At 59.4% G+C, this 11,558-nt stretch overlaps 1 protein-coding gene across 1 annotated transcript; it reads left to right on the top strand.

Moving 5' to 3' along the window:
- The first annotated feature begins 4,063 nt into the window (after positions 1 to 4,063).
- FAM43A (family with sequence similarity 43 member A) lies at positions 4,064 to 11,267 on the top strand. The gene has a single exon (XM_074190589.1). The coding sequence runs from the start codon at positions 4,356 to 4,358 to the stop codon at positions 5,532 to 5,534; it is 1,179 nt and encodes a 392-aa protein (XP_074046690.1). The 5' UTR covers positions 4,064 to 4,355; the 3' UTR covers positions 5,535 to 11,267.
- The last annotated feature ends 291 nt before the right edge of the window (positions 11,268 to 11,558 follow it).

Genomic DNA, 11,558 nt, shown 5'->3' with positions numbered 1-11,558 from the left:
TCCTTTACATGAGTTGGCCCCCAGAGCTTAATCAGTCCTGGTTTGGTCTGTTTCCTCTCTGGACAGGATTCTTCTTGAAGCTCTTCAGTTGTCCACTCCCCAATATCCGCCACAGACAGCTATGACTTTGATCCTTGTCTCAGCCCTGAGACCCATATTCCCCACCATCATCTGGGCTGACCCTAGAGAGTTTGCTGACCAACAGGCAGAAACCTCTCCCTTCCACCCTTACTTCTCTCCCCTAGGCTTTAAGGTCAAAATAATGGAGCCACTGTGCCAGTAGAGACCCCTGGAAAGTCCTTCAGTGGGCTGGGACCTTAACTTGTATAGGCCTCTTAAGAGTCTGCCCAGAAGGAGCTCTGAGGAAAGAGGAAGGACCCTTTGGGATCCCCAGCTGACCAGGAAGTAGTTGAACATTTATGGAGAAGTGAAACACCAGGAGGGTTCTGAAAATAGAGAATTTAGATAACTGACTTTGTGCAAATGTCATCATGTCTGGTGGGGGCATAGGAGCCCAGAGACCAATACGGTCCAGCTGCTTGATAAACCACTTTTTCATTCATTTCTCATTCCTTCAGGAAACATTCAGACCCTTGGGAAAACATGTGCCTACAAGAAGTTAGGCCTTCATGTTTCTCAATCTCAGGGGTGGAGGAGAGGGCAATGGAGCAGGAGAGGAGGAGGTTTACAGCCTGCTCCTGGGCTTTCCCTCATCAGCTGTGGGACTTTGGATAAATTACTTTCCATCTCTGGGCTTCAGCTCCCTCCCACGGCCCATTCCGACTAGGACATCTGCTCCTGGTGCCCTATGGAAAGAATGGAGGAAGGGATGGAAGCCCATCTTCATGGATGGGAGGTTGCCATGTGGGAAAACCCCCAGAAATAGTCTTCCTCACCCACATTTCTGATGGAAGCCTCAGTTCAAGTGGCAGCAGTTCAGGTTAAAGCCAGTAGATGGTGCAGGGACATAGGCTAGCCTGGCCCCTTTGCTTCCCTGGATCTCTGTTCCTTGCTGCAGAGAGGTGGCCTTGCAGACCAGAGTCCTGGGTTTCCAAGTTCAACACAGTGCCCCTTGGGTCCCTCAGCCTCATCTCTGCTGGACCGAATGGCAGAGATGGCCCTCCATCTCCAACCCAAGGCAAACCCGGTCTCCCTGCTTGAAGCTAGGATCACAGAATCATGGTGGAGCCTTCTTTGCAAGGTAGGAGGCATCACAGAACCCTCTGAGATGGGCCTGGACGCTATGGGAGGCTGAAAATGAGCTGGGAGACCAGTGACCCACAGATTGGGTGGGGCTCCCCAGGTAGTAGCATGAGGGTACAGGAACACCAGGCTAGATGCTCAACTCACAGAGTACATCTCTCGAGGCCAAGAGGGCGTTCTTCACGGCTACCTTGGGAAACCAAGATGGCAGCTCCTTCCAGTCCCCTCCTCTCCTCTGGGTTCCCCTCCAATTAATGTGTAATTGCGTAAAAAAGCTAGGGTTTGGTTCAAGGTCTCTCAGCCAGTCAGTGTCAGGGTTTCCACTGGCTGCCTCCTAGACGGACTCGGTTTAGTACAGAACAGAATGTAAGGAAGGACCTTAGAGGTCATCTCTTCTGATCCATTTTATAGATGAGAAGACAGGCGCAGAGAGGGGTAGTGCCTTGCCTCTTGCATTTAAAAAATAGTTTCTAAACACATTCCTTCCCTGGGGGATACACTTTCACTTTCAGTCTCATTGGAAATCAGCTGCGAGTCCCCCTCCCCAGGCTTCTGGAGGGAGCCCTGGAAATCCTTCATCTCTGGGGTCCAGGGAATGAGGATTGTCCCCCCGCCCCTCCCACCTGCTTTTCCAGAACGCAAAGCACTGGGGCGGGGGGGGGGCAGTGAGAGTGACCCCGCTCTAACTTGAGTCAGGAAGAAATTAGTCAAGTGTGGTCATGACCCCAGGGCGGAATGGCCGGAGCCTCCAGCCGGGCTGTGTGATCCAAACAGTTCTGAGTCTCAGTTTCTTCATTTGTCAAGTGATGACAATGCTACCTGCCCCCCCCCCCCCAAGAGAACCGAGTTTACATTCCAGGTCCACACTTCGGTAACCCTAGGAACAAGCGTCATCACCTTGCCCAGGGCAATGCCACGGAGCCCTGCCGTGCCTCTCACACTTGCTGCAGGCCGAGTAGGCAGTGGCCCAAGCCCCATCTGGAGAAGAGGGGCCACGATAATAACCCCTCAGGTCCCACAGCTTCTGGTGGACAACCCACTGTTCGCACCAGAAAACAGAGGTGGAGAGAAACTCAGGCACTGCTTAGAGCTGGGATTCAAAGCAAGGCTTTCCGGACTCCCACACCGGACCGACTGGGTTTGGGACCTTGTCTCTCACGGCCTGGCCGCCCCGTCATGTCCACAAGCGAGGGGAAAGCAGCACCCAGCAGGAGGTGGCACAGTGGAGGTGGGGTGGGGAGAGGAGGGACCGCCGGCAGCCTCGCCAGAGTTCGAGTGGGCCGAACCCCATTTTCTGGACACGAGGATGACCCCCCCCACCTCCCCTTCCTCCTGTTCTGTATCTCAGACGGGGTGCTGGGTGGAGGGGTGGGCAGGCCCGGCAGGGGAGGCTCCGAGGAGCTGAGCCTGCGGTAAACAGTGCGCAAGAGTGAATGGGCCCCTTCCAGAGCAAACGGGCTGCGGTTGGCTTGGGGAGGGAGGCTACCAAAGTCCAGGCTGTTATCTCAGCCCGGATCCCTTCGCCCGGGAAACACTCGGTCCCATTGTGCGCAACCAGGTCGCCCCAGGGAGGGCCTGGAGGCCAAGAGAGGCTGCCCCAGGCCTGGGCCGTTGCTCCGTCTCTCGTTTGGGGCAGACTCGGGTGTCAGGGAAGGAGCGGCCCCGGCTCTGCGCCCACGGGAACCAGCGATTTGGAATTCTAGGGAGAGTCCAACCCCCAGTTTGGCTCAGTGACGACCCAGCTGAGAATCGGCCCCCCCAGAAATGAAATGGGCAAGGGGAGGGAGGGGCGCATGAGGCGCGGCCGGCGGCCCCGTCCGGGGGGCTTTCCGGACGTAGCTCAGTTTTGATCTCTTCCCTTTGAATGAGTGACCCATCCAGAAGCACCGGCGAAGGGGCCCTTGGGGTGCCGGGCCCTGGCGATAGACAGGAATCGGTCCCTGCCCTCGAGGAATTTCCTTTGGGGGGGGCAATCTAAGCCCCTCCGGAACAACCAGGTTAGGAGGGCGCTGGTGGTTGGCAGTAGAGGGGAGAAGGCGGGCTTCCTTGGGAAGGCCGAAGAGGAGCCCTGGCCCCCTCCCCCTCGGGGCCCCCTCCCCCTCGGGCCCCCCTCCCCCTCGGGGCCCGCTCCCCTTCGGGGCCCCTCCCCTTCGCGGCCCTCCTCCCCCTCGGGGCCCTCCCCCTCGGGCCCCTCCCCCTCGGGGCCCCCCTCCCCTTCGGGGGTCCCGCGCTCTCCTGGGGCCGGACGGAGCGGAAGCTGATGCCACCTGGGCAAGGGGCAGACTTCCATGCAGCAGGGGGCCGGCCCCGGGCGTCTGCTCCGCGGCCGCCCCATCTCCGCGGCCCCATGCCGCATCCTTTCGGGACGCTGGAGCCTCCAGGCCCGTGGCCACGGGGTACCGGGGGGCGGCCCTCCAGCTCCCCCTTGGAGCCGGGGCTCCGAGCCTGTCAAGGGGCCGCTCCTCCCCGGCGGCTGCGGCCCCAGGGCTCGGCGCGGGGCCCTTTAAGAGGCCAGAAACCAGCCGGGCTGGCGCTGGGGCCTGAAAGCGCTGCGGCGGGGGGCGGGGTGCGGGCGGGGCCCCTCGGCGGCCACCCCTCCGCGGCCACCCCTCCGCTCGCCGCCCGATGGTTCGCGCCAGCCTATATCTAGCGCCGCCCGGGCTCCGCGGCCGCAAGGATGTGAGGCGAGCCGAGGGGAGCGCGGAGCCGCCAGCGCAGGGAGCCCGAGCCGGGGTCCGAGCCGAGCCCAGCCGGGGCCCAGCCCGGGGCCGGGGGCAGGGGGGCCCGGGGCCGGGGGGCCGCGGGGGGAGCCGGGGGCCGGGGGGGCCGCGGAGCCGGGAGCCCGGAGCCGGGAGCCGGGAGCCGGGAGCCGGGAGCCCGGGCGGCCGGACTCCGGCAGGACAGCGCAGCCAGCGGGGCCGGCAGCCCAGTGCCCAGCCGGGACAGCGGGGGGGGGGGGGGCGGGCACCATGCCCCGCTCCTGGCCGGCGGGCCCGGGGGAGCCGCGCCGAGCCCCTGCCCCGCGGCCCGGGGCCCGCTTTGGGCGGTGAGGACCGAGATGCGCTAGAGGGGGGGCCCCGCCGCCGGCGTCCTCCCCGGCCCCCTCCCCCGGGCCCTGCGCCCCCCACCCCCCGGCCGCGGAGCGCGGGGCGATGCTGCCCTGGAAGAGGAGCAAAGTGGAGCTGATCGCGGAGGACCCCGGGCGGGCGGCCAAGGCCAAGGGCTACGCGGGGAGCCTCCGCTACTCGGCGCTGACCTCGCTGGCCCGGGCGTGCCCCGAGAGCGCGCTGGCGCGGGTGGGCAGCATGTTCCGCTCGCGGCGCAAGAAGGTGCAGATCAGCCGCGAGGCGCCCAGCTACGGGGTGCTCTACCTGGGCAACGCCAGCACGCTGCAGGCGCGCGGCGAGGGCTGCACCGACCTGGCGGTGGGCAAGATCTGGGCCAAGAGCCAGGCGGGCCGCCAGGGCACCAAGATGCGGCTGAGCATCAGCGCGCAGGGCGTGCGCCTGGTGCCCGCCGACGGCGCGGCCCCGCCGCGGCCCGGCCACCTCTACCTGCTGCACCGCGTCACCTGCGGCGCGGCCGCCCCGCGCCTGCCCCGCGTCTTCGCCTGGGTCTACCGGCACGAGCTGAAGCACAAGGCCGTGATGCTGCGCTGCCACGCCGTGCTGGCCTCGCGGGCCGCCCAGGCGCAGGCCATGGCGCTGCTGCTGTACCAGACGTCGGCCGCCGCCCTGGCCGAGTTCAAGCGGCTCAAGCGGCGCGACGACGCGCGCCACCAGCAGCGGCCGGCCGGGGGTCCCGGCGCGCCTCCCCCGCCGCTGCGCCGCCTGCTGCGGCCCGGGCCCGGCTGCTACAAGCCGCCCGTCGAGCGCAGCCGCGGCGCGCCCAAGCTGGGCCCCATCACCGAGGACCCGCTGGGCGAGCAGCGGGAGCAGCAGGGCCCGGAGCCGCCGAGCCCCGACGCCGGGGGCCGGGAGCAGGACTGGGAGCGGGCCCGGGCCTGGGACCTGGACCGGGATCAGGACGAGCCGGCCCTGGACGGAGACACGGACGCGGACGCGGACACCGACACCGACACGGACACGGACACGGACGGCCCCTCGGACCCGGGGCGGCCGGAGCTCTCCGGACTCCTCGGCCAGCTCGGCCAGCTCAGCATCGGCCACGACGCGCGCAGCCTGCGGGCCGACCTGCGCCTCACCCGGCGGCTGTCGGGCGAGAGCACGGGCAGCGAGAGCTCCGTGGAGAGCGGCTGCCGGGACTCGGGGGGCTCGCCGGGCCTGGCCAACGGCCTGGAAGACGCGGGTCCGGAGCCCGGCCCGGGCTGAGCTCGGCGGGGGCCGCGGCTCGGGGCGACCCTGGACTGCAGTCGCCCCCCGCCGCCGCTGCTCCCGCCCCGGGCCGTGCACGCCCCGTCGGGGGCAGGCGTCGGCCTCCTCCTCCTCCTGGGGCCCAGGCGGCGCTGGGCGGCTGGGGAGGGGAACTGCGCTCCATCGGGGCGCCGGAGGGGCTGCGAGAACGCCCTGGGAGGCCTGGCTGTGAACTTCCTCCGGCTTGTTTGTGAAGGGGAGAGGGAAGGAGCGGGGTGTGTGTGTGTGTGTGTGTGTGTGTGTGTGTGTGTGTGTGTGTGTGTGTGTGTGTGTGTGTGTGTGTGTCTGTGTGTGTGTGTGTGTGTGTGTCTGTGTGTGTGACAGAGAGACAGAGGCGGGGGATGGGGATTGTGCCTATCACTCGGTAAACAAGCGGCGTATCTACCTGCCCGCCTATGGCTGCGTCTGCTTGTCATTCCTCTGGCCTGGCTGCCGGACTGGCCTCCTCTATCTCCTTGTCCTTGTCATGTCCCAGCAGCTGCAACATACACACACGCACACATGCACACCCCCCCCCCCCAGACACAGACACACACAGACAGACACACCACACACATACTCACGCACACACAGACACACACAGCCACGGGCAGAATGTGCAAACGAAGGGAGAAGGCAGCCAGGCAAGGGTGGGGGAAGAGAGAACACACAATTGTTTGAGAGGAGGTTTCTGTCATCTCCGGATGAGTGAGAATTTCCTGTTTTGCACGGTAACTGGGGACCCGACATAGGAGGGGTTAACTTCCTTTCCCCAGCCGGTGATGTGAGGGCCAGGAGCTTCGGGTCAGTTTCCCTTCAGTTTCCATCTCCTACAGCAAACCTGTGTGCGCGCGCGGGTGTCTGTGTCTGTGTGAGAGTGGACGGAGGTGCCAAGATCTTGGGGTTCTTCCCCTCCCCCCTTCTCTTTGGGGCATGAGCTCGGGTTGTTTACCTCAGCCTCAGCCCCTCGGAAACCTGCCAAATTCCTTAAATAACTGTCTTGGGGGAGATGAAAGGGAAGAAGTTGCCTTTTGTTTACAGTCCCGAAATCCAGTCTCGAAAAGGGAGTTTTCCCTTCAACAAGGAAAGAAGGGAAGGAAAAAAGGAAGAGAAAAGAAGCCACCCTCCCCCGGAAGCTCTCATTCCAGGATCTCGTGGACGATGTTTTTGCACTGTTGTGAAGTCTTTTTGACATCTCTTTTGTACATAGCGGTGTCCTCGGGCCTAGAGGCTTATAATCTTTTGCTGTGCAAAAGGAAACTTCCCCAGAGCGGCTCCCTTGTCCACACCGCAAGCTGAGACACTTGGTTCTTTTTTCAGAACAGCGCTGTTCTGATTTTGTTTGCACAGAAGGGGAGATAATAAAGAGGGGGACTTAACCTGAAGGCCACATCTGCTCTACTGCTCTCGGGGGTGGGTCCGGCCTGGCCAGGGTGGAAGAATTCTGACCGCAGAGGCGTCGGGGGCATGTCGGAGGCTGCCCCTGGGCCGGTACTGGGCTTCCTTGGCCATGTGGAAGGGGCGGTGGAGACTTCCTCCCGGTCACTGTGGCTGGGCTGGGGGGATCTAGCCTAAGGTCTGGGATTCTTGGAGGTTTGCTCACCTCCTTGTTCACCCAGTTCTTTTTCCTATCCAGATAGCCTGCCACATGGAATCCTTCTAATCGTCCAGAAATTGCTTTTGTTTGGAGGCTGGGCAGCAAGTTGGGGTTGTCTCTACCTCTACCCCCCCCCCCCAGCCTTTAAGTTTCTTCGGAAGAGAGGTCTTTGCTCCCTTGGAATTCAGAGTTGCAGATCGAAGTGGGTGTTGTTCCAAAGGGACCCCTGGAACAGGAGAACGAAACATCAGGACCCACACCTGGTTACTGTTGGCTAAAGAACAGGACCCACTCCAGGCTGTGGGGTCCATGAATCAAGGGCCCCAGTTCAGGGAACTGGGGCAGAATGGGCAGCCTGGGGGTGGGACTTTCCATGTTCCTTGGAAAACAGGTGAGATAAAATTAGATAGAAAACTTCGAGCCAGGGGAATGTCCTAAGGACAGGCACTGACTGCTAGAATGGGCACAGATAGGGAAACTGAGGCACATTTCAACTTTCCTACTGTGTCACTGGAGGGGAAGGTGATTTGGGAAAGAAAGCCACAGCTCTTCACAGACCCAGCAGTTAGAAAGGCTTGCCCTCTGTCAGGGTTCTAATGTAGAGAAGGACTTAATGGAAGGTTGGCTGATTGGGTGTGTGTGTGTGTGTGTGTGTGTGTGTGTGTGTGTGTGTGTGTGTGTTTTTAAAGTCTGTCGAGCCTTCTGCATGTTTGTTTCTTTTGTAAACTCCCAACAGATGTCTCCTTTGACTATAGCAGCTCAGCTGGGTGCTGTAATCAGACACCTTCCAAGCTGGGTCTTCTCTGCCTGTTTTTTTCTCTCCTCCTTTTCTTTTTTAGCTGCCCCCCTCCTGCTCTGCACTCACATTCTCTAGTCTGATGTACTGGTGGGGCTCAGGGAGGACTCAGGGAGGGACTGCTCCCAGTATGGTCTGAGAATACCCATCCTCAGGTCCCAGAACAGGGAGAGATGGCCTATAGCTGCCCTGAGGTCTTTGCTCCCTTCGAATTCAGAATTGCAGACCAGAGTGGGTGTTGTTCCAAAGGGACCTCTGGAACAGGAGAATGAAACATTAGGATTCAGACCTGGTTACTGTTGGCTAAAGAACAGGACCCACTCCAGGCTCTGAGGTCCATGAACCAGAGGCTCCACTCAGGGAGCTGGGGCAGAGCGGAAAACCTCAGGGGGATTCACAGGCTTCCCTGGAAAACAAATGAGATAAAATCCCCATGAAAGGGAAGCAGGGCAGCTAAGGTGAGGGGCATTGACACACTTGTCCCCCACTCCTCTCAAGGAGCATTATCTTTGGGTTTTTGGGGGTTTTTTTTTAGGTTTTTTCGAGGCAAATGGGGTTAAAGTGGCTTGCCCAAGGCCACACAGCTAGGTCATTATTAAGTGTCTGAGACTGGATTTGAACCCAGGTACTCCTGACTCCAAGGCCGGTGCTTTATCCACTACACCACCTAGCCGCCCTCTCAAGGAGCATTATCTTAGCTAGTGCCTTTCCATTTTTCTCAGGCCCTGTGGGTGAGGGCTTCCCCTTCCCTCTACTTCTGCTCCTGGATTTGGGGGCAGAAAGGACTGGGGTGCCAATTTGTATGTGATGGGGGAAGGGGATGGTGCCTGAGCTAAATTATTAGATTGCGCCTTCTACTTAGTGCCAATGAATACCCAGGTGGCCTTTTGCTAGTGAGCGATGAACAGGACAGTGTCTGGGTCTAGGGGCTTAGACAAATGAGAGCATTAGTGCCATTTCCAAATCCCCAGTCACAGACACAACCCCCCCCCCCCCCAGCTCTGTTCACAAAGAATTGTCATTCTACTGCTGAGAAATGAATCCAAGATCACTTGAGAAAGAAGAGAGGACTAATAGTCAGGATCTCAGGAAAAGACATTGAGGTATTAGGAAACATCCGGGTAACTAAGACTGGAGGAAAATGGGGATTCCGAGAAGCAGAGATGAGGCGAGACGGCACACTAGGCAGAAGGCTGCTCTGTGGACGAGTTAGAGGCAGGAGATGAAATGCTCAGTTTTGGCAATCCCAGGAAGGCTAGTTGGACAGGAATGTCAAGTACATGAAGGGCAGTAACAGGAAATCAACTTGGAAACCTAGATTGGAACCAGATTGTGCAGAACTGAACATGCCAAGGAGCTGCCATGTTACCCAATTGCAGAAGGGAGCCACTGGAGTTTCCTGGGCAGGGAAGTGACCCAGGCAGCCTTATGCCTTAGGAAGTTTATTTTGGCAGCTGAGAGGAGGATGGAGTGGAGGGGGTGGGGGCAGGGCAGGGAGCCAGGGACCCTGTTAGTAAGGGACTGAGATGGGCAAAATGGTTATTAAGTGCCTACTGTCTACCAGGCTTCTGGATCCAAACACAAGTGAAAAGGGGAAGTCCCTGCCCCCGAGGAGCTTACAATCTAGTGAGGAGACCCCACACCCACACCCACACACCCACAAGTGGTGGTGGTGAAGGGGAGGAGCTGGAAACCCTTTGCAAAGTCAGATACCCTCTTACCTTGCACCATTTCCCTGTTGATAGCCTCTCAATGAACCCCTTTGGCAGCCTGGGAAAGCAGGACCCTTCTCAAAGCAATATTTTTTTTACCTAAAATACCCAGTTATCTCACTATCTATCTATGTGTGTATCTGTCCATCCATCCAGCTGTCTGTCTACCCATCTATCCGTCTATCTACATTATGTATCCGTTTGTCTCTATCAATATATGTCCAACTCCATTTAATCAAGTCCACTGAACTCCCATCCCCCCCATTAAGAAGAAAGATTGAAGGTGGGATTCTGGGTCCATCTGCCAACTCTGACCTTCAGGGATAACATTAGTAGAGTGGTAAGAGAGTATTTAGATGAACAACATTTCTGAGGGGGGGAGCAAAGGGAAGACAGAAACTCTTCCCCGGGCTCCTTTGGCTACCACCCAGTGGTGACCATGGTGGGGGGCCCTGGTCAAATGTCTTTTTGCCCCATTGCTGCTCCAGACCGCAGAGGGAGCCCAGGTCTTCTTGAGTCTCTCCTGGCTCCTGGAGTGAGGAGAGGCCCCAAGCACTCTATCATGCCATGCTGCAGCAACCCAGAGTGGAGGCTGGCCTGCTGCCTAGATGACATTGGGACACAGCCCTGGGATACCGGCGCCGGGCAGATCCTTTGGGTGGGTAGGTAACTCACAGCATCCCATTTCCCCCTCCTCTTCCATCCCACCTGGAAACCAAGGAGAACAGTCACATGGTCCCAAAGCCTGGATTCCTCCCTCTCCCTCCCCCACCCCCCAGCATGGGGAAGTTTCTTTAGTGCCCTGATACTTGCCATTCATGGTCTCGGGCCTGGCCCTAGGAGAGACATGCCAAGCCATTTCTGGGGTGCCAGGCTGTAATAGGCTGGGGGGCTCTTGCCCTGGCCCTGGAGGGCTTGTTCCACAGCGGTTTCTAGGCCTTCCAGTGCAGGCAAGAAGGATTTGTGGTAGGAGCTCTTCATGTGAGGAGAGCTGCCATATGGATCTCGGTGACCTTGCCATTGACCTCTTCAAGAGAGGCCGTCCAGCCTGCCAGTGGGGGCCCTGCCCCCATTCCCCGTGATGATTTAATCCCCACTTTGCATGTAACGAAAGCCTAATGGGGTCTGACACAGCGGGGAGCATCTGCAACTCGGAGCCCCCCGGGCCCCAGCACCTCGTGGCCCCTCCCCCACCTTCTACAAATCAAGTCCCTTGGCTGTTTCTTCCCCTTCTGGTCTTGCAGACTTCTCCCCCTCCCACCTCTTCCTGTTCAAGGCTTCCCTCCTTCCCCATCACTTACCACCCAGGCCCGGCCTTATCCCTTGTCATTTCAACAAAACCTCCTCAGTCCTGTAACCACCAAATAGGAAAAATCCCTCCAGAAACAAATTCTGCCTTGGTCCTGGTCCTCTGTGTGATTTATTAGGCTGACCGGGAGCTCGCTGCACGATGGGGCCTGGCTTGGGGTCCTTGTCTGAATACTTATGTGTTGTCCTGGTCAGATCACTGGCCTTCAGCTCCCTAATTTGCAGAACCTGAGGAATAATTCTTTCCTTGCTAGAATGCTGGGGAGGGGGAGGGGGAAGTTCCATAGCTTGAGGCTCTTCCTCAGGGTCTAATTCAGAGACGCTGGGAAACCCCCACAGCGGCTAAGAGGCCGGAGAAAGTCAGGGAGGGGGAGGGGAATGCATATTGGAGGAGGCGTGCCCCCCACCCCGAGGCCTTGCTGACCCGAAGGGAGTCATTCAAACCAGGAATGACCTAGTTTCTGAAGAAAGAGGCAGATGTTCCTGATTCCAGGGGCAGGTCTGGGTTTTGTTCTCCTCTCAGCCAAAAGCTGAAGCGATGAGGTCGACAAACATTTTGTGCTGAATTCTGGGGATACGAAGAAAGACAA

The sequence above is a fragment of the Macrotis lagotis genome, chromosome 6 (assembly GCF_037893015.1).
Source record: "Macrotis lagotis isolate mMagLag1 chromosome 6, bilby.v1.9.chrom.fasta, whole genome shotgun sequence".
Taxonomy (NCBI): Eukaryota; Metazoa; Chordata; class Mammalia; order Peramelemorphia; family Peramelidae; genus Macrotis; species Macrotis lagotis.
This window is presented reverse-complemented; position numbering and strand designations above follow the sequence as displayed.

What these genes read in the sequence shown, in the direction of transcription:
- FAM43A (XM_074190589.1), top strand. Translation starts at nt 4,356, where the DNA reads ATGCTGCCCTGGAAGAGGAGCAAAGTGGAGCTGATCGCGGAGGACCCC.